The 24,170-nt window shown below is 31.7% G+C and overlaps 1 protein-coding gene across 1 annotated transcript in view; it reads left to right on the plus strand.

Annotated features, from left to right (window-relative positions):
• Positions 1–22,326, plus strand: part of LRRIQ1 (leucine rich repeats and IQ motif containing 1) — a 133,797-nt gene extending 111,471 nt beyond the window's left edge. The window contains 6 exon segments of the mRNA XM_077953101.1: positions 11,448–11,537; positions 12,194–12,315; positions 12,861–12,956; positions 13,205–13,287; positions 19,854–19,955; positions 22,304–22,326. Of these exon segments, the coding sequence (XP_077809227.1) occupies positions 11,448–11,537; positions 12,194–12,315; positions 12,861–12,956; positions 13,205–13,287; positions 19,854–19,955; positions 22,304–22,326 (516 nt within the window).
• The last annotated feature ends 1,844 nt before the right edge of the window (positions 22,327–24,170 follow it).

Consider the following 24,170-nt stretch of genomic DNA (forward strand, 5'->3'; position numbering starts at 1 on the left):
ATGGTGACTTTATATGCAATTTGGATTTTATCAAAAACTTTTTAATGCATCTCACATTGACTTTCAAACATTAAACCTTGTAATCTTAGTCTAAACTGACTAATGCATTATCTTTTTCTACCTATTACTAGCTTATATTTGCTGTTATTTTGTTTAGCATTTTCTCATGTTATTCAAAAAGAAATTGACTGTATAAATTTTGTTTCTTATACAGCTCCCTCTTTGGGTTTTAGTATCATATTATGTTGGCCTTATACATTTCCCTGGGAAGTGTTTCTTCTGTTTCTGTTTTCTAGGAGAGTTTGATATAGGATTGATGTTCTTTGTTGTTTAAAATTTTGTCTCAGCATATACTATATTTTTGAAAATGTTCCATGTGAACATAAAAGTATGTATTCTGTAGGTAAGTATATTGTTACTAAAAATCTCCATTACTTTAACTTTTTTTTTTTTTTTAAAAAATCTTCTGTATCCTAAGTGATTTGCAGGAGGGGCAGTCTATGAGGTATTGAGAGAAGAGTGTTAAAATCTCTTACTGTGCTGATGGATTTCTCTAAATTGGCTTTTATTTCTGCCAAATTTGACCTCATACTTTGGGACTGAGTTTTTGGGGCATATACATTTTGAGGCTAGTTAAATCATTGTATCATTGACCCTCTTATAATAATATTTTCCTCTTGAACAACAGTTTCCCTCTTTAACTAATTGCTTAAGGGCCATTTCCTTTGATATTTTATACCTACTGCAGCTTTTTTTGTGGCTACTGTTTTCATAGTGTGTATCTTTCTAACCATTCTCATTGAACTTTACTGTGATTTTATATTTAAAATGTATCTTATAACTGCATATAGTTAGGTTTTGCTTATTTTTATATTTTATTCTGGCATTATTTTTATTAGAGTATTTAGACTTTTAATTTATTTTAATTTAGAATATAATTTGGTTTATACAATTTTCATTTGTTTTCTATTTGTTCTATGTTGATTTTTTCCTTTTTATTACCCTCTTTTGCATTTATCAAATATTTTTGTTTTTCTATTTTTTCCCTTTACTCACTAGTTAATTAATTGGGTTTTATTTTTTCATGCACTTCATTTTTTCCTGCATTAACATGTTTCCATCTAGGATCATTTTCTTTTGCCTGAAAGACACTCTTTAGTAGGGGTCAGTTTTTGATTGCTTGAAAATTTATTTCTTTTTAAAATATTTTGGAATATTTATCTAAATATTTATCTTCTCTAAGAATAGAATTCTAGCTAGGCTTTCAATTTTTAAATATGCCATTTTGTTAGCATTTATGGCTTCCATAGTTCCTGTTGAAAAGTCAGTATTAAGTCTTAATTTTTCTTCTCTGAAGATATTGGCTTCCTATCCCATCCCCCAGGTGACTTTTGAGGTTGATTTTCTATTTTTGTTTTTCAAGCTGGGTATGATTTTCTTTATTTGCCCTGCTTGGAGTTGGTGAGATCATATAACTTTTTGAATCTTTCATCAGTTTTGGAAATCTCTTGTCCAAATTTATTTCAAATATTTGTTATTTGATGTTTTGAAGTATATATACCTTGTGAAATGTGTAAATCCAGCTAATTAGCCATATTCATTACTTAACACATTACTTTTATAGTGAGAATACTTTCATTCACTCTCAACATTTTTCAAGAACACAGTCTATTGTTAGTTTTAGTCGTCATGTTGCATAACAGATCTTTTGAACTTATTCCTCCTATCTATATGAAATTTTGTATCCTGTGACCAAGATCTCCTGCAACCACCACCACCACCCCTACTGACCACCTTAAACCCTAGTAATCACCATTCTACTCTCTACTTCTATGATATCAAGTTTTTTAGATTACCCATGTGAGTGAAACCATGAGGTATTCTCTTTCTGTGCCTGGCTTATCTCACTTAACATAATGTCCTCTTCATTCATTCATGTTGTTGCAAATGACCAGTTCCCATCTTTTTTATGAACAGATAATTCTCCATTGTGTATGTGTCCAATGACAGACGCAGGTTTATTCCATATTTTGGTTATTGGGATAATATGCTACAGTGAAAACAACGATACAAATATCTCTTCAACATACTGATTTTATTGCCTTTGGTGTACCTAGTAGTGGAATTTCTGGGTCGTATGACAGTTCTATTTTTAATTTTTTTGAAGAGCCTCCATAATGCTTTTCATAATGGCTTATACTAATTTACTTTTCCACTAACAGTGTGTGAGGGTTTCCTTTTGTCCATATCCTTACCAACACTTGTTATCTTTCATCTTTTTGATATAGCTATTTTAACATGTGTGAGGTGATATCTCATTGTGGTTTTAATCTGCATTTCCCTGATGGCTAAAGATGTTAAGTGTTTTTTCATATACCTATTAGCCATTTGTATGTCTTCTTTTGAGAAATGTCTATTCAGGTCCTTTGCTCATTTCCAGTTGCTTGATTTGTTCATTTGTTATTGAGTTGTTTGAGTTCCTTATATATTTTGGATATTAACCTCTTATCAGATATATGATTTGCAAATATGTTCCCCCATTCTGTAGGTTATCTCTTCATTTTCTTCATTGTTTACGTTGCTACACTGGATCTTTTTAATTTGATGTAACCCCATTTTTCTATTTTTGCTTTTGTTGTCTTTCTGTGCTGTTGGGTTCATATTTTAAGAATCATTGCTCAGACAAATGTCATGGAGTGATCATATTTTATGTTGGATGCTTCCTACCGACCTACTTTGTGTTCATTAATCATCCTCCCTACTTTATCTCGTGATGTTTTTAGCCTATCTATTGAATTCTTATTTTGTTATTCTATTTTTTAGTTATAAAATTTCTAATTGATTCTTGTTTATAAATTCCATTTGTATGTTGAAATTTTCTATTATGTCCACCATTTTCTTGAACATAATAAGTATTTTCAAACCTTTGTAATTTAATGCATTACCTGGATCACTTATAGTTATCTTTCTATCAGCTGTTTATGTTTTGTTTTTTAGTCAGCTTAAAGAAGCAAGAAATGTGTCCCTGTATTGAGCCAGAACTGATATCTTTAAAAAAAATTTTAACTTTAGTTTCAGGGGTAAATGTACAGCTTTTTTATATAGGTAAATCATGTGTCATGGGGTTTGGAGTACAGATTATCTCATCATCCAGGTAGTAAGTATGGTACCCGACAACTAGTTTATCGATCCTCACCTCGTCCTGTCCTCCACCCTCAAGTAGACCCCAGTGTCTGTTGTTCCCTTCTTTGTGTCCATGTGTACTCATTATTTAGCTCCAACTTATAAGTGAGAATACGCCATGGTTGGTTTTGTGGACCTGCATTAGTTCACTTAGGATAATGGTCTCCAACTGCAGAACTGAAATATTTATAAATGAGTATTTCAGTACTCAACAATCATTTTAAATCTTCTAGGCATTGTTCTTACCACAGTGAAGAAAAGAGATAAGATCCCTGACTTCATAGAATTTACATTTTATTTGAGGTAACAGACAATAAGTACATATATAAATATATAGTATAAAATAAGATACTGAAAATTACTGTAAATATTAAGGAGGTTTAAAGTATGGAGCATAGTGTTTAATTGGTTGATCAAGAAAGGCCAGTATAAGGTATAACCCTTGAATAGAGATGTGAAAATAAAGTGAGGGAATAAGTTTCATATAAACAAAACAGTACACTGTTTTGGGCTAAGTGTAAGGCAAGTATGTAAGGCTTGAAATACGAAATCAGTGTATTAAAGGAACAGAAAGTTTACAATAGGTAGGCTGATTAGTAAAGGAGAAAAAGAGAGAAGAGAAGAAATACAAAAGTAGCCAGGGATCAGTCCACATTAGGCCTAGGATATGATGTCAAGCACTTTAGATTTTATTTCAAATGTGATAGAATATTATTATTGGGTTTCGAGAAAGGGAGCTAAATATTGTTCATATTTTAAGTGGATAATTTTGTTTGCAATGTGGAGATTATTGTTTAGGGGAGCTAGTGATTAAAGCTAGTACCAGTAAGGAAAGTACTGTTGCTTTGTCTTCCTTTGACTTATCTTTGCCCCCTTTTCCATTGCCATCACTTTATTTTAAAATCATCTTAAAACTTCAGATGATGTAATCAAATTGTTTTTTCTTTTTCTTCGCTCAAACTTTTCTGTATACAGAACTTATCTGACTAGGATTTCCCTTTTTTCACTGATTTAGTTGAAAACAATAGTTGCCTTTAGGTCTGGATTTTTAAGACATATCCTTATGCAATTATATAAAATCTTTTCAAACTTATTTTTTCTTTGGTGCCAACAATGCTTACAATATGGCAGACACCACGCTTAGTGCCAGGATAGGTAAATATACAGAAAAAACCATAGCTCTAAGTTTAGGGAATATCAGAAATATATTAGAATATTTTCAGCTAATTATAATTTTTATAAAAGAAGTAAATATAAAATTATCTTGATAAATTGGCCAGGTTCCAAAAGCCTAGACCAGTTGGCCACGAAATGTTTCCTTATGTTGATTTGTTGCCTCTCTGAAATGTGATTTCATTTAACATGTGATTAACCAAGGAACACTTACAACCAAGAGTAATTTTATTTTATGTTTGTTAAGTATAGTTTATCCTAATTTATTAAGTGCCAAGAACTATGAGGGATCTGAGATTTTATCCTACACGAACTCTAACAAGTCAGGATGCTGATAGAAGAAATGAAACTTCAAGAGACAAAAACACTTATTACCTCTGACAGCAGGCAGCAAGAGCTTCATGTACCAATTCTCCTTTTCCCCTAAGTTCCATAGGAGGAAATCTGAAGAATGTCTTTCTAGTAGTCTTGAGCCTAGGATATCCCATATCTTCTAAAAGGCTGTTAGCAACCCTGCCCATCCTATGCTCCAGAGAAAGTTATCTTTATTACACCAGACAGCAAACAAATTTTTGCCCTCTATTCCAAAGGGAAACACAGTCTCTGCCTTCCGATTCTGTTAGTTTTATGAACATCTTTGGAAAAATAGTCTGTAATAAAATCGGTCAAAAGTCATGCAGAATTGTTAGAGATCCATGGAGAATTGTGTCCCCAAAATATCCATCCCTTGTTTTTACATGACAAATTTTCTAATAAGTATACCATTCCAGTGGCCACCCTGAATAATCTGACAGGGGCTGGGACAAAAATCAATTAGATTTGCCTCATGGTTCATGCAATTAAGGTTACTATCAATAGTCCAGGTGTTTTCTCCTTAATGTTTTAATAGATCTTCCCAATAGCCTTGAGACTGTAATCTAACTATAGCTGGACTCCTTCTTGTCCCTCAGGAAGGAATTATAGGACAATTCTGCCATCCAGAATAACCATGTTCAGCGAGTTGAAGCTGACCTGAATGCTTTCTAGGGCTATAGTGCTGTTGACTTAACACTTATGTTATGACCACTACACCTTCTAAGTGGCATTTGTCCACCCCATGGGATGACTGAGGATGGGGATGGGGAAAATATCCACATCTGTTTCACAAGGGAAGTGCAACATCTGGGGCCATGTCCTGCTGTCTTGATGGATTTCTTAGTAAACTTAAGGTAAATTACTATCAAATTGTGTTCAGGGCCCCCTGGAATGGGACGGCAGGTCCATTAGTAAGTTAAATTTAAGGTGCTTGCAACAGTTTGCGACAGTCCTGCAGAAGTTTTTTTGTTTGTTTGTTTGTTTGTTGTTTTTTGTTTTTTTGAAGTAGGTCGTAGGGGCAGTTCAAAAGATAAAAATCTCCCTCTTTTATGCTTCCCAGGATTTAAGGTATTCCTTTCAAAGATTCTGGTTTTTTGTTATCCAGCTACTCCCTCAAAATTAGGGTGTTATATTTCAATAGCTATAACTTTACCATTTTTCTAATCATTCTCTATTGACACTTAGACCTTTCATCTTGAAAGTTCAGGAACAAGGAACAAGTGCCTTTTATAAACCATAACTAAGATTAGTTTGAATACTCTTGCTCTTCTTTTGGCCAGGCTGTACGTTGTTTAATTGTTCTGGCCTATACTCGCTATTAGAGAAAAGAGATACTCATCATACCCAGGAATAGTCAGGATAGAATCCTGAGTTGTCCAAATAGATCTCTATTACCCTCTATGCAATTTTCCTAATCATTACCTAGGAAGTGGCTGCAAGAATATGATATTTTTTGGGGGGAGAACTATGCTCACTGATCAAATTGCTTTATCTAGTTGTGTGGATAGAAGGAGGTGATAGAGGTAGGCGTAGATTATCAGTTCATTGTTGATTGGCTTGTGTCATAACTGTCACAATCAAATGGTCCAGAAAACCGAAAACTTAGGCAACTAATTTCAAAGGCCACATTTGTATGGCGGAAGTCAGCTGATGGATAACCTAAAAGATATTAACAGTGGCAAATATTTGAAGGTGTAGTGTAATCAATTTTCCAACAGGAAGGGGCAAAAATCCACAAGATGAGACGTCCTTCACTATAAGACAAATGAGCAAATTTTTCAGGAATCACAAATCTGGTATAAAAAGTAGGTCTACCTTAGATATAAAGTTAAACCCAATCAGTGACTTGATTCCAGTGATTCTCATTAGGGAATGGGCCCTTTCCTTGGGCATCTGTATGAATAACACAGACAGTTCTATAGGCAGCTGTGATTTGTTTTTCTTATTTGAGGGTTCAAGTCATGGTGTCTTTAGTTTTTCATGTGGCAGAACCAACTGTTAGGCCATTGCCAACAGTCCAAGAATCAGCTTGGTTTCTGCTTAGCCAAACCATCACTGAACCAGGCCCAATAATTTAAGGGAACTTGGGTGAATTGAGGTCCTTGTGAGACAGCAACTTTGGTTCAGGCAGTGAAGTGGAGATAAGTGTTCCCTGAGATAGATAGCTGCTATATATATATATATATATATATTTTTTTTTTTTTCCATGAAAAACTGAATGCTACTGGGGCCAGGCTGGCTGCATTTTTAAGTATATCATTTTCTTTTTACAAGTAAGACCTTTTGGGACCTTCTCACCTTGTTAGTCATTGAATTCAAGTTGTCCTACCCAAAATGGGAATTATCAAGCCAGTGAGTCACGAGAACTCTAAGTGCCAGTCATTTAGTTTCTAAAGGAATCAAATAGAATGGCAATAGTGCTTTTCCATAGGAGTGTACCTGGTTACTGTATCAGAAAGGCTACAAATACAAAACCAGAAGTGATGTCTCCAGGTGAAGGCTGCCTCCATTGCCAGTTACATATCTATCCAAGTTCAACTTCATTTTCAATATATAAGTAATAAGTACATTTGATAATAATTCTCAAGTAGCCAGAAAGCTTTCCAAATCCTCGGTTGTAAGTTAAAGAATATCTGAACAGAAGGGTTTTTTTTTTTAATGTATTTATTTATTTTACTTTTAGTTCTGGGATACATGTGCAGAATGTGCAGATTTGTTACATAGGTATACGTGTCCCATGGTGTTTCACTGCACCTATTGACGTGTCCTCAAAGATCCCTCTCCTTGCCTCCCCCTCGGCCAACAGGCCCTGGTGTGTGTTGTTCCCCTCCCTGTGTCCATATGTTCTCATTGTTCAACTCCCAGTTATGAGTGAGACCATGCGGTGTTTGGTTTTCTGTTCCTGTATTAGCTTGCTGAGGATGATGGCTTCCAGCTTCATCCATGTCCCTGCAAAGGACATGATCAAATTCCTTTTTGTGGCTGTGTAGTATTCCATGGTGTATATGTACCACGTTTTCTTTATCTAGTCTATTATTAATGGGCATTTGGGTTGGTTCCATGACTTTGCTATTGTAAATAGTGCTGCAGTAAACATATGTGTGCATGTATATTAATAGTAGAATGATTTATATTCTTTTGGGTATATACCGAGTAATGAGATTGCTGGGTCAAATGGTATTTCTGGTTCTAGATCGTTGATGAATCTCCATACTGTCTTCCAGAATGGTTGAAGTAAATTATATTACCGCCAACAGTGTAAAAGTGTTCCTATTTCTCCACAGCCTCACCAGCCTCTATTGTTTCTTGACATTTTAATAATTGACATTCTGACTGGTGTGAGATAGTATCTCATTTTGGTTTTGATTTACATTTCTCTAATGATCAGTAATGTTGAGCGTTTTTTCCTATGTTTTTTGGCCATGTAAATGTCTTCTTTTGAGAAGTCTCTATGTCCTTTGCTCGCTTTTTTGATGGGATTGTTTTTTTCTTGTAAATTTGTTCAAGTTCCTAGTAACTTCTAGATATTAGACTTTTGTCAATTGGGAAATTTGCAAAAGTTTTCTGCCATTCTGTAGGTTGCCTGTTCACTCTGATGATAGTTTCTTTTGCTGAGCAGAAGCTCTTTATTTTAATTAGAACCCATTTGTAAATTTTGGCTTTTGCTGCAGTTGCTTTTGGCATTTTCATCATGAAGTCTTTGCCTCTGCCTATGTCCTGAATGGTATTGCTTACGTTTTCTTCTAGGGTTTTTATGATTCAAGGTTTTACATTTATGTCTTTAATCCAGCTTGAGTTAGTTTTTGTATAAGGTGTAAGGAAGTTGTCCAGTTTCAGTTTTCTGCATATGGCTAGCCAGTTTTCTCAGCACTATTTATTGAACAGGAGATCTTTTTCCTATTGCTTGTTTTTGTAGGGTTTGGTGAAGATCAGATGGTTGTATATGGGTGGTATTATTTCTGAGGTTTCTGTTCTGTTCCATTGGTCTATGTGAGTAAAAGGCTTTATTAAGCAACAACTGAAATTTGTATAAATTTGCAGTGGTAAGCACCACATATTAACATACATTTAAAAATATTTAACATACATAAAAATATTTATAACTCTTAGCCAATTTTTCCTGACATTTTGAGATTTTTATTTCCCTCAGCATACTAGGTAATGCCAAATCTATTTGATATTAATAAGCTTGAATACATATACATTCATTATCTTGGTAACGTATTTTTGGTTGTGATTATATAATTACCAAAAGCATCTTTAACATTTTATATAAAACCTTCTCTTTATGCTTCTAGAAATTTCTAAGAGATAGTAGTTAAATAATTGTTCTGGAATTCTATAAAAGTTTCTTAAACTTTCTATTCAACCAAAAAAAGCTATTTTCAAAGTTTTCTGTACTTTTAGGTATTAATTAGAAAATGTCAATTTTCTCCAGACTTTATATAGACTTTCCAAGGAAGAGCACTCTATCAACATCTCTATGATGTGGCAAAGAAGTTTACTGTGCTTTGCGGGATCTTGTCCTGCTGAAGAGAGACAACAGCTGGATTTCTAGAGAATATAAAAAGTAGATGGTTTGGCAGGTGTTTAAGGAAATAAAAATTTTTAAAAGGCTGTTTGTATAAAACCAGTGTAAAAGTCAGGCAACTTGCCTGATAATGCTGGTCCTTTTCCGTAACCACTCATCAGGTGGCACGTTGCCTTTGTAATATTGTCTCCTTCACATTTTCTCATCAATTTAGCAGTTTTCAGCAGAATAAAAATGCTAATTCAATTATAGCTGATGTATTGTGGCCCTTGATCTTCCCTGAGTTGTGACTGGATTTTCCTTTTCATTGAAAATAAAATAAGTTCTGAATCATGTTTACAATTTTACATCAAATAAAAATTTCCATCCCCCCCCCTTATTTTAACAGAACAGTCATTAGATTTCTTTGTCATTCATGATGAGCTAAAGAGAGAATTTTGATTGTATAAATCAGTGGGAGTTTACTGAATTACTAGCCTGATTTAACAAACAATCAACATACATGGCTTAAATATATTAGAAGTAAATGGCCGTATCTTTTTTTCTATAATTTTCCAAAAGTACCAAAGCATATGTGTTTCCTTTTATTTTAGAGTCTCCCTGAACTGTAGCCATTGTTTCTAGACTGCCATTTTCAACCCTTTTCTTTCTGTGAGGATAAGAAGGAGGAATACTCATGGCTGTGGTGAGAGAGCTTTGTCTCTCTCTGCCTCTTTCTGTCTCTTTTTCCAATAGTGCATTTTTTTTTACAGTTATTGAATTATTTACCAATACTGAAATTTGAATTTTTTAATTGACAAATAAAAATTGTATATGTTTATTGTGTAAAACATGACATTTTGAAATATGTATACATCGTAGAAAGGCTAAATTGAACTTATTAACATGTACATTACCTCACATAGTTAACATTGTTTTGTGGTGAGAATGCTTAAAATGTATTCTCTTAATGATTTTCAAGAATACACTATATTGTTATTAACTATAGTAACCATGTTATGCAAAAGAGCTCTTGAATTTATTCCTCTCATAAAACCAACAAATAGCAATTCTTCAACCAAATATATATTAAACCATATATAACTGTAGAAATGTAACAGTTGATCTGTCTAGCAACTGAGTAGAGGCACACTATTTACATAACATTCAAATGGTGTGAGTTTGAGTAGGTATCCTAAGACTAAATTTTATTAAGTGAAATTCTGTCATTGCACTACCTTCCTATAGTCAGTATGTTCTAGGCCTGCCTTTCCAATGGTCTTTCAAAAGGCAGTCAAGACACACTGCAATTGTGTAAATGAAAAATTGCATTTACATCCCCTCAGAATAAATTATTCTAGTTTTAAATCATAAAATGTTTGATTATTTTAGAACCTTTTTAAAAAATTGGTATTCTAAGTATGTTTTTTTTTCCCAAAAATAAAATACAGAAACACAGAAATTACTTCTAAGCCATATTATTTATTCAATCAAGTAAAAATCAGATAATTACATCCTAAATTATACAACACTAATATAATTAGCAGGTTCCATTGTAGAAAGATATAATAAATTTGGAAATTCCATAAAATGAAGAAAAATGTTTTAAGGTAAAGAGAGAGGGAGTTTAAAATAGGGATTTCCAAATTTGGGCTTAAATTTTTATTTTTGTTATTTGAATAGTTGAATTAGAGAATAAAAATCAGGGACTATGTTCCTTGTATGGTTTTAATCATTGCCACAAAGTATGTTTTTTTACTCTATTCAGAAACTTTGTGAAATTTAAAAAAAAATTAAGAAAAAGCTGGTTTATAGACTGTTTATAGAAAAATTGATACTAACATATTAAAATACTATAAATTTTCAATAGTGATGTCTGTACTGTAAAGAGCTAAAAAAATGACTTTACTCAGATCCATCTAGATTTGTCTCAGGGTCATAGTTATAAACAGTTAAATACACCGAAGAGTCTGCACCTCATTTTTTAGAGCATTCAAATATTAAGTTTTCACTTTATGCAAAACTTAGAGATGAAAAGTCTTATCCCATTTTTAGCGTGTTTTCATTAAACAGATGAATATCATCTCACAATAGTACATAGAAAATTTCCTATAAATAAAAATTCTGATATACTTTGTCAACATTTGTAGTCTATAAGATAATTTAAAAGAAACATTGTAAAAGTTATGTAAGCTAAATTACATACATTTTTATATTATTTGTGCAGGCTGCCTTAGAAGAAGAATGGCAAGCATCAGATTCCACCCGCTTCCCTTCACAAACACTGCTTCTTTCAAACCAGCTGCACTGGCCAAAGGTAACATGTCATGGAAACTTCTGAGTCCTCGATCTTTGCTCGTTTCTAAAGGTTATGCTATGTTGCAGTGATTAATAATACAATTTATTGACTTGAAAAACATAATTACTTTTAGAAGCCTCTGACTTCCTCCTCATCCCCAGATGTAATTTTTCATGTAGCTTTTCTTTCATTTGCTGCTTTTTTTCTTTATTTTGGATTTCTTTCAACACTTTATTTCACAGTAGCAAAAGAAAAAAAATGATATGCTTCAGCTGCATATTTGGCAGTAGACTAAAATCACTAGTTGACAGCACTTTAAAAATACAAAAATATGCATTAAGAGGGCAACAGCTGAAGATTTTCAGTCAGAGGTCAATGGACTGTAATATCTGTTATTTATTTGATAATCTTTGAAGTTTTAGTTTTCTGAGATTTTTTAAGATCTTTACAATCAATCATTTTCTATATGAGAGCTATCCCAAAAAGCATAGTTTCCACCACTACAACAAAGGACATGTATAATATATTCCATAAATTTCATTTTATTATAACTTTTAATTTTATAATGAGTTTCCCTTAGGAGGCTATTTGGTAATATGCACGTAAAGTAATACAAAATAAGTGCTAGGATTTTAAAATTTACTTAACACTTACTTACTTTTTTTTATGAAAAGATTCCTGGAAACTTAAAATGGGATGATACTTCATTTAATTTACCAAGTAATCCAGCTCAAGCATGGTTATGTAATGACAAAGAAAATTTGTCTTCTTCAGAACACACACAATTTAGTGGCAGGTAAGCTGAACTACTGTTTTAGAGAATCAATCTGTGAATAACAACAGTATTACGTATCTTACAAAAGTAGTACAATTATAAAACTAGATGTGAATGTACTTGTTTAGAAAATGGAACATTTAGTACTAAAAACATCATGGTCATGAAGATTTTTCAGTGTAAGCAAAATGAATGAAGTAGGTACATTAAAGCAACTACAAAATGTATATGTCAGAGAAATAATGTAATTATTGTAAACAAGTGGATCTTTAAATACTGCTATATTAGTATTAATTAATTAATTAATCTGCTATAGGTACAGATAATAATTAGACTAAAAATTCCAGTGCTGCATTACTTTTGACAAAGAGATTAAAATATGCTTCAAGTAATTGAAATGTAAACATTTTAAATTAATGGCAGACTTTTATTGCCTTTCAAGATAATGTTTTTTGCTAACTTAGATTTTGTTTCCAAGTTTGAGACAACATAAACAGCTTGTAGTTTTAAAAAGTGCTGATGTACTTACATTGATTCAGTTAAAAGTGGTTTTTTTCTATTGCCAGATCAGAAAATAGAACTTCTTCCTGGACACCTGAATCAAAGACCAGTAGAAAGAGTTTGCTAAAATCTGAAAAAGAAAAAAGAATTTCAGAAGAATGGTATGTAGTCAATTTGACGCTAATAAATTAAAAAATTGAGAGACTGCTAAATGTCCAAGACAGATACTTTTCAAGATTTTAAGAATACTTACATCAGTTTTTAAGAAACTATCCATCTGATTAATTTAGTTTCTTAAATGGGAATTCACATTTATTTTAGTATGCTATACTGCATGTCTATATGTATATGCATATCTAAATATGATCTGGATATTTATTTTACTTTATTATATTTAATCTTTTAATAGGGGCTTTAAGGACATTTCTACTGCTCAGCAAATGTTGAAGAGGGCACAGAAAATGAAATCAAAGAAACTAAAGAAAAAAATAGGTGAGTAGTTAGTGCTCTTTGAATAATAACTGTGTATGCAAAATAGAAGATAATTCCTTTAAAATATATTTTACAAATTATGTTTAATAAGAAAGTAATGAATTCACAGATGACTATCTCTAAGATAATTACTCCAAAAAAATAAACTTAAGAGAAAATTATGCTATACCATTGAATGACTTATACTCTTAAACACTATTTTTACTTTTTTCACCTCTTTCTTATATACTTTGCTATTGATTGTTCTATCTATTGTGTACTCAGAATTATAAGTTGTTTTAAAACAGGTTCATTTTGGGAAACGTTGACTCTATAAAGAGTATCTGCTTCACTCCTTATTCTTTTGTGTGCTTTTACATTGCTTGATTATTCAATAAATTATACAAATTTATCAGTTCCGTGGATTTTAGCTATAAAGACTTCATTCACAACTTGGAATCTTGGAAAAGCAAAGTTTATATATTTTATGATTTTGTAGGACTTGGGAAATGTTTTAAAGCATATTTTATTCTATCCCACTTATGAATACTCTTTAAATCATTTGTTTTTCTTTGAATACCTCTAATTATTTTAGTATAATTACTTAATACATGGAGTCAGAGAAGAAATATCAGGATCTTATATGTTTAATTAAAACTATTTAAAATAATTGCATATAACTTTTTATTTATAACTAAATATTTACTCATTTAAATATAAGAACATGGTTATTTGTATTGGTTTTGCATTTCTTTTGTACATCAGTTTTTTTTTAAGTTCTTATTGTTAGTAAGAAGTTTCCATAAAAGACCTGTTACTCATGAGCAGTGCAATAAATGTACACTTTTCCTATAGATCTAGCTTACGGAATCATATGAAAAAGTATTTCATAAAACTGTTTTTATCTTTTTCTATTAATTATATTTTAATTATAATTCAGTACATTCTAAGACCCAGATATAAATATAAAATTTTAAAACAAGTAAATATTGCAAAAGTGCTTTTGATTTTCAAGGAATAACTGATATTTATTCACGCATCACTTCACTTACTAGCCATTGATAAATTACTCGTGATTTATTTTTGTATTCAGAAGTGTTCAACTTGTGTATCTTATTGTTATATTATTCGTATCTTAATCTTTTACCTTTTTGTGATAACTTATTTTTATTGAGTAGTAATTTTTCCAGATTTAAAACATTAACATTTCAAGCATTTTTAAAGAAAATACAAACACTGAGCTTTTTAATTTGTTTGTACCTCCCACACTCTCATTTTGTAAACTCCTATTAAGTTCATCAGGCTTCTCTGAACTGAATGCTATGTGGTGGTTTACCCAGTGAAATAGTAACTACAAACTCTTAACGATACTGAGGCTGTCAGTTCTCTCGATATTGAATCTAGTAGTGTAAATCAGGTAGTTTGATAAACTCTATTATTGCTTTGATCATCTTCAGCAGTATCAGAAACATTCTTTAAACAACATTTTGAGAATAATAACAATTTCTGAAACTCCTGGGGCAAGTTCAAATATCAGAGGTGGCTTAAGAACTGATTCAGCCAATATTCAATAAATAATTATGACATAGCTGTATTCAAGGAATTTTGCTAGGCCCACTTTTAAAAGTATTTGTAGCTTTTACAATAAATAGCCTCCAGTAGTGAAAGTAGAGGAAAAGCTTAGCTTGTCAGACTTGCCATACGATTCTGTCTTTGGAAAATATACAGGTCTTTCTTGCCAACTCTTTTAATTGAGGGTTGGGGGAGAGAACATTTTTGATAAAGCAGCATAGCAAGTGTTTTAGCAAAGAATTCAGCAAGGAATATATGCTAGTACATAAAAATCATTGTTTTAATGGCCATGACTAGAGATAATTATCAGGCAAAAATTAAACCTTTTTTTATCAGTCACAAGGGGGCATGGCAGGGTAACAAATGAAAGAGGATAACCAGACGTCCAACTTAATGACCACGTCTTTAACTTAACATTTTGGGTTAGGTTAAAATCCTAAATGGCAATTGTATAATATTTATGGAGATTATTACTCTAATAACATGATTATAATCCAAATTGCACTCTTATTACTGTGTAAGGTTTTGTATCTCTATGTATCACTTTTGTTTTGCTTTTTTAAATCAATATATTAATGAAACTAAACATTTTGTTTAAAACATGAATGCTGAAATGTAAAATTTACTGATAAGTTTTATATTCTCCTCACTTTTTTTCATTCTATTCTTTGTTCACAACAGATATACAGATTAGAAACATTAAAGGGAGGATTAATAGTGAAAAGGTTGAAAAAGAAAATCTGAGAGATTTTTTCTAATTATCACATTTTGTCTATCTTCTGTTCAGTTGATGATGTAGCACTTATTTCATTTTGTATCTGTGAACAAATTATTTAAGATTCTGTGCCTCAGGTTTTCTTCTTATAGAACAAAAAATGTTTAATACTGTTTCCAGTTTTATAATTAAATCGATCTGTGATATACCATTAACTTACTTGCATATGTCTCAAATAATGACCATAATTTAAAATTTTTACTCACTAATGAGCTAAAACAATGTTTTAAATGTCTAAATTTGGTTAAACACTTAAAGATTTACTAGTAATTTTTATATATACTTGGAGATATATATCCTACATAGACAACTTGCCAACTTGAAATTTTTAAGCCACTAGAGGGCAACATCGTCTATAAAACTGCTGTGACACTAACTAGATCTATTGGGGTGGTGAGCATGGCAGGAGGGGTGTCAGAGAATAGGAATAATTATTGTAATAAATTATGTCAGAATAGGAACAATTAATGTAATAAATTATGTCCTAGTAATCCTCAAGGAAATGGAGCATAATTGCATGAAGTATGGTAGCTTTAGTTCAAATTTCTGCCACAGAAAACCTTAGAGCACTCAGTAGCAAGCACTTCATATTTTCTGTTTGTATTTTATACATATTTTTATCAGTTAAGGGATATGAGTCAAAATATTTTATTTATTTAAGATTATTTAATTTAAGAAAATTAAAATACAGCAAAAAGCAGCGGGTCAATTAATTTAAGAAAGTAGAATGTAATGGAATCAGTTGCAGAGAGAGGGAAGAATACTTACGAGGAGGCTCATTAATGAAGAGGCAAGAAACTGAGGAAAGATGTGGTATGAACAGCTACTAGGGGAGACTTAGTATTGATGACTTCTATTGGTATAAGTGAGGCCATCTGATTAAAACCGGAGGAGGTTGGATAAGGAAGAGGAGGAATTGATTGGAAGCCACAGGGTAAAATCTAAAATTGTGAGGAGCTGTCATCACTTATACAGTTTATGTTTGGGTTATGGTGGTTGTTTTTCCTAGTGAGTAATTGCTTTTAAACTCTTGATTGGCATAAGCTTGAACCAATAATGACTGGTCTTGTGTTTCTGGGCTTTTTGTTTGTTTGTTTGTTTGTTTGTTTTTACTGTTGCTTCACGCACAGAAGCAGTTTCAGAATTTGGTGATCTGTGTTGAAATTTAGCAGATATCCAGGGAAGTTTAGAATTCAGTCATGCAGTGAAGAAGATCCTGTGTAAGGTGAGAGTTACTGGTTTATTGAAAACATGCAGGATCAATAATCTCACAGTACTGAGTGTAATTGGTAGCAAGACTGAGATGAAGTGGATGCAGAAAAGGAGTGGGTGTTTGGTTTTGATGTGGAGCACTCCTCAGAGTGCTCAGAGAGAATGGGGTCTGAGTATAGGGATTTTGGTGGAGAGTAGCTGGTAAGAGGTTTAAGGAACACAGGACGAATAAGTAACATGGATTTTTCTGCCAGGAGTTAAGCTAGCATTAAAAAAGACTAATGTTTTTCATGTCAAGTAAGCAATTCATGGGCTATAGCAAAACAATCAGGTTGCAGAATGATAATAAATGTAACTAAAGAATGTTAAGGGGGAGGGACCAACAGGGAATAGTATAGACAAAATTCCACCAAAATGAAGTTTATTCAAGATTTATTTTGTTTACCACATTAATTTCCAGAAAGATTTTACAAGAATTTTGATCAGATGTTACTGTGTTATGCTCTCAACAACAAAAAAATTAATAATAAAATTAATCTGAATATTAAGATCCTTGAGGGCTGAAACACCCTTGACATCTCAGACCTACTACCACCATGCCTAGCACCTGGTAGATATTCAATGAATGTCAATTGACTCAAAAAAAACTAGATAAAAGTCACTAATATACATTTTACAATGTGTGTGTGCATTTTAGTCATGTAAATATATGCTTATATTTGGGCAAGTTTAAATTAGTAAATAGTACTCCTTATAAGATGATGAAATATTGCTAGTTATTCAAGCTTATTTTACAGCACTGCTATATTTGGCACCTGCAAAAAATGAGTAATAATAACCAGATATGTACGTAAGAAGAAAAATACTAAAATAAAACTGAGATAAATTAGAATTATAGAAATTAAAAGGTATTGTACAAGAAATTCAATAATATGGATACTCTAATGCTTAACTAAAATTATATTATTTTAATGAAATAATAAACTGTTAAGTATAGAGACACATGCATAATAGGGACATGGTTACTTACCTAGGGGTTTCTTGAAACAGTTTTGAACATCAATTTAATACCTATTTACCCAACACTGGGCAAGTCATTGCTGGGAGATACAAAGATTACGTTTAAAAGGCAACATAGATCTGCTGTTGATTATCACAGAGGGGTAGACTTAAGTGTACAAAACTGACTTTATAATGACTAAAAACGTGTCACAGGCTATAATGTTTACAATTGCCTTTTTTTTTTTTTAACTGGGTTGTGTTTTTATTTATTTATTCATTTTTTTATTGAGATAAGAATACTGTCTTATTACCAGTGGTATTTTCAGGGACTATCAAAATCAAGTGATTTTTTTTCTATCTAAAAGTACTATGTTTCTTATTTCTTATAATTATCCCTTTGCAATTTGAATTAATTCAAGATTAAATCCATTTATGCTGAGGCAATCAGAATGTTTTAAAACAAAAAGATATTGATAATGTAGCACTCTTTATTGCTCTTGGGGAATAAAATTATTTTGAGTAAATTGAGCTAGATAACCTTTCTAAATATTTTATACATATTAAATTATTTGACCTTGATAACAGTATGAGGAAAGTATGGTTGTTTTATTATTTGGCTGAGAAAATGCCAAAGAACTTATAAAATATCCATAGCTTCTGTTCAGTGCACTGTGTTGAATTAAATGGAGCCAATTATGGTTCTATGTATTTTTATATATTGCAGTAAATTTTAAGAAGAATGTAAATTTTTTTCTAAGACTATAAACTGGAAATATTTCATTGTTTATGTCGTAATCATGTCTATTAGCTGTTATTTGTTGAGAAGCTACACTAATGTGTGCATGGGACTTGATGTTTTACACAAATGACCTCATTAATTTGTACAGTACTACTACTACTTCAAAGACAATATTACTTCTGTTGGACAGAGGAAGAGACAGAAAGTGAGAACAGTTTTTCCAGAATCATACAACTGGTAAAAGTTGGAACTGGGATCTAACCCAGGTCTGCTGAATTGTGATGTTGTCAGAAAATACATACATCAAATAAAAAGGCAAGAAGAGCAAGAGAGTAGAGAGATGGTTATAAGATACCAAACAGTTTGTAAGCCCATGGTAACGTCTTTCCTCATTGACTAATGATTCTTTCACATGTCATTTTTTTTGTCAATGACTTAGACGATATATAATACTTATTTTATGAAATATATAAACACAGATTTTTATTATTCTTACTGATAGTTCATATTGAATTAATAAGAAACATTTAATAACTATGACACCTGAGATTACATATATTAATACTTATGAAATGTACCTAAACATTGTCCAACATTTTCCCTAATGTTGAGAAATACAATCATTGTGAAAATGTAAATCATACTTAGTAAAGACGAATTATTACTGGAAGACTAATGGAAATTGTCAGGTTGCTCATGCTGGAGAACAGCTATGCAAATACTATTTATTTTTTCTACTTTAGCATTTAATTAAAATATGTAATTTGGTATTTACAATGTTAAAAATCTTGTTTCTTAATTTAATATATCATGTATAGTCTACATTCACAATCTGTTTTTTGTAATATAATAGATCTTGAATATTCTTGGCTTTGAATATAAGGGGAAAATTTATACATCTTTGTTATCTGAAAATACATTAGGGCAAAAGAGAAACCACTATTTTAGGTGTTAAATTAATGAAATAACCTTTCCTACCTGTTTCTTATTCCGTTAGTTGTCTTGCTTCCATCTTTTATATCCCAGCTCCCCATACTTTAGATGGAAAAGTAGAGTATTTCTGTTATTTAAGTATTGGCTATCTTTTTAATCAGATAACCAATAATATGTACATAGTTGACTACCTTTCCATGTTATGAAGCTTAATATAACATCATCATCAATTTCATAGAGCTTTGTAGAGTGGATATTATTTTTTTTAATACCACCATATAAGAAATATGTGGCCATTTAGAGAAGGCATTAACCAAAGATGAACTTTGCTCCCTTCCTGCTCATTTTGTCTAGATTCCACTGTGCGTCTATCCTTATTCAAAAACAATGAAAATAAAGTGTCTGTTCCAAAATCATCAAAGAAAGTACAGCCCAGAAGAGATGGTTACTTTGAAGGTATGGCTTAATAACAGATACATGGAGCGGTATAAAGATAAAGATTAAAAGAATTGTATTTACAATAAATTTTTATTTCTTAATGAATCATAAAGTATATATAAAAAGAATTATGGATAACATATACTTGAATAACTCAAAATATGGCTCTTAAAGCTGAAGTGCTAATTTAGTGTGCTGAAATATTGATATAGTAACTGAAAATTTATATCAATATTTACATAAATTTTAATTTTTTAAATTTATATATAAACATTTTATAATGCTGTATCATCAGTGACATTAATGTTATTTAAATTTTATGGTGACAGATATATTAACTTGTATCAGTGGAAGTGATCACATGTTGAAATGATATTCTGTTTACTGCCAACTTACATAAATTGTATTAAGCCCTATAGATTATACTCAGGAATTTAAAATATTTTACAATATTTGAAGTTTGCCCAACTCACTGTTGGGTGAAGGATTTGCACATCTAGGCAGTGATAGTTCTGATTATATCTCTGGTGTCAATATTCAGAACAAATATGAACTTAAATTATTAAACAGAAATATTCAAATGTAATAAAGCAGCAAGCATGATGCAAAACAGTGCAGCAAACATGACTTAAAATGTTTGCCATCTGCTTTCCTTTTAATACTAATGTTTTTTAGTTTTTATACTAAAATTTATGCTAAATTTTAGTGTAAAAATTTATACTATAGTATAAAAAATTTATAGTATAGTATAAAAATAGTATAAAATTATACTAAATTTTTAGTATAAATTTTTATTTAATTTTACATTTTCATTTTAGTATATTTTTTCATAATTTAACGTGTATTTGGATAGCAATTTTAATAGAAAAGGAGAATCATATTTTAATGAAAAGGACCTATGAACATTTTCAATATTTTGTCTTCTATAAGATTTAAATAAATCTTAAAATTTAGGCATCTTCATAGCACGATTGAAAATGGAAACAATTTGATTTACATTTCTATTTTGTAATGTCTCAAACTAAAGAAAAGTTTGGTAACCCCCAAATTTATACCATCCTAGAAATGCCTACTGAAGTATGTAGGGGTAGAAGTCATGGAGTCTAGAATTTTCCTTAAAGTAGATAGCAATAGTCCAGGCACGGTGGCTCACACCTGTAATCCCAGCACTTTGGGAGGCCGAGGGGGGCGGATCACGAGGTCAGGAGATCGAGACCATCTTGGCTAACACGGTGAAACCCGGTCTCTACTAAAAATACAAAAAAATTAGCCGGGCGTGGCGGTGGGTGCCTGTAGTCCCAGCTACTCGGGAGACTGAGGCAGGGGAATGGCACGAACCTGGGAGGCGGAACTTGCAGTGAGCCAAGATCCAGCCACTGCACTCCAGCCTGGGTGACAGAGTGAGACTCCCTCTCAAACAACAGCAAAAAAAATTAGATAGTAATAAAACCATATATAGAAAGATAAATAAAGCAAGTATGGGAAATTATTGAAATTGTTGGACAAATAGATGATGATAGTATGTAGGGGTTTCCTTTCCATTCTTCTTTTATATTAAATATTTTCCATAGTAAAACATTTAAAAATTTTGGTGCCCATTATCCATGTCAAAACACAATATTATTTCAACAAATATTTATGGATTAATATTTTAATAGAATTAAAATATGTTCCCAATTTAAAATAAGGCTGGGGTTTTAATCAGAGTGTATTTCATTGTTACAGTCTTAACTCTACTATTTCAGTCTTTTTTGAAAAAATGTAGAAATTCTGCTAAAATCAGTAACAATTCTATAGATATTGTTTGTTAAATAGGAATGTTGTTACATTAGAAAAGAAATGCCTAGGAAGAAAGATGAGCAGGATGTTTTTGTCCTTTAATTTAACATATATCTCAGACTCATAAAGAGAAATCTATCCTAATAGGTTCTCTTGCATTCTATCTTGTTCTATTAAATGTGAAGCTACATTACCATCTAGAATAGTATAATATGTATGTATGATATGTTTATTGAATTGTGTACTGGTATAAAATATGCTAGAAATAGTTCAAAGGAGTGATAAAGTCAAAGTGGCCTATAGAATATAAAACATTTCCACGTAAGCTTTATGATGTGATGTTCTATGATTTTATTTTCTTTCCCCCATGTGAATTCTGTTTAGTTTGCTTTATTTTGGAACCAAGTAAAGTACATTTGGCATATCATTAATTTCACTGAATGAGTTTTATGTATTTACCAGATTTTCTAATGTACTATAGGTTTTGTTGTTGTTGTTGTTTGTTTAGGAATAGGCTTGGCAAAAACAGTTTTATATGGAAGATTTTTGTTAACAGTTAACATGTTTATTCTTGTCCCTTTTTTAAGGCGAAAAGAGTGAGGAAAAGTGAGGCAAAATCATTTGTTCATTGCTGGCCAAGTTGAACCCCATGTTGTCTTTAACTGCTACTCTGGAATTACTCACTTCAGAGAATCACAGATATTTCCTGATGCCACGGAGTGCAGCTTCCAATGAAATATCCCAACTAACCCCTACTGCCCAGTAGAGGGTGTCTCCTAATCCAATTCTTTTAAGATACAACTGTCTTATGATAAAATGCACCCCTTTTAAAAGTACAAAACAATGAACTCTTCTATATTTACAGTTACATAATTATCACCAAATCTGATTTTAGAACATTGGAAGATCTTTTATTCCCTAAGAAAAAAAAATCAAATAAAATTAGTGATTGGGCATCTGATGCCCTCCAGAAAAGTGAGGAAGATCAAAATTAAATTTTGCTGTAGGTTCGTATTTAATAATTCCATGTGGAACAGTATCTCAGCACAATGGTATGCCAGCACTGTCTTATAATTTCCTCGGTTTTGTTGAAATTGGATCATACTGTAGAATTGCTTAACTATTGCTTTCCAAAATCCACATTTATTTTAGTAACACTACATAAATTAAAAAAAAAAAAAACTAAATTACTTTCTATCTCCACTCTGCAATATTCACTATATGGGGTTTCCATGATTTTTCTTACAAATTTGATTTTTATTGTGGCTTTTTCTGAACATCCCCAGCAAAATCATTAGTAGCAAGAAAGCATGGTAGATATATCTCTGTTGGTCTATGATTAAAAGTATGCTTAAATTCAAGGAATAGTTGATAGTAAACATCAAATTATATTAAAATATAAGATAAAATACTATATCATTTTAACAGTCCACATTTTACAGGATGTCCTTCTATTTTTTCTATATTCATAAAATGTTGACCATTTTTGTCCAGCTACCAGATTTAGATATTTAACCTAATCAAGTCTGAGGAGCCTTTGACCACTCCTGTCCCCAGAGTCACCTCATTTATGTGCCATGTTCCTATGAGACAAGTCTGAGAGCCTGAACTCTTTGAAGATTTAACATTGGCTTATTTTATTTATTTGTTTATTTATATTTATTTTGAATCAGATGCCTGTCTTTGTTTATCTTTGTTATCAACCTGTAATACCTACTTGGGCTTCAATATCCTGTATTGTCTTAGAACTCAAAACCATTTGTTGGTTATTGCCTTGAAGATCTCCAGCCAAGTTTCTTTCTTTCTTTTTTTTTTTTTTTTCTGTTTTAATTGTTTAGTTTGGAGCTCTGACATCATTTATATTCATCACTTGCATAAGAGCAAGCATAGCTTAATGGACATTAGTGTAGATTCTGGAGTTAGTCCAACACAGTTTGAAGCTTGACTTTATCGTTTATTAGCTGTGTGACCTTGGGGAGGTTATTTAACTTCTCTGCTTCTCATTATTTTTCATCTATGAAATTAGAGGCGACCAATACTTAGGCATGGGGAGTATTGTGAGAAGATTTTATTTGTGAGAAGCTTGGAACACACCATCTAAGTACATATTAAGTGCTCAAAATATAATCATTAGCAATAGTCATTTTAAAAGTATGCCATTCCTTGTTGTCCTTGTTTACAATTAGTTGTCTTTATTCCATTTATCATTAAGTACTGTGCTGAGAGTTTTACTTAACGTTCTCTGATTGAATACTTTCAGAAACTTTGAGAAAGGTATTATTATGATAACCTAATATTAAATATCAAATCTATTAGATTCTTAGTAAAGAGTGACCATTTTAAAAATAATTCCAACTTTTATTTTAGATTCAGGGGTAACATGGGCAGTTTTGTTAAGCTGGTATATTGTGTGTGACACTGAGGTTTGGGTTACAAATGATCCCATCACCCAAG

Source organism: Macaca mulatta, chromosome 11 (assembly GCF_049350105.2).
Source record: "Macaca mulatta isolate MMU2019108-1 chromosome 11, T2T-MMU8v2.0, whole genome shotgun sequence".
Classification (NCBI taxonomy): Eukaryota; Metazoa; Chordata; class Mammalia; order Primates; family Cercopithecidae; genus Macaca; species Macaca mulatta.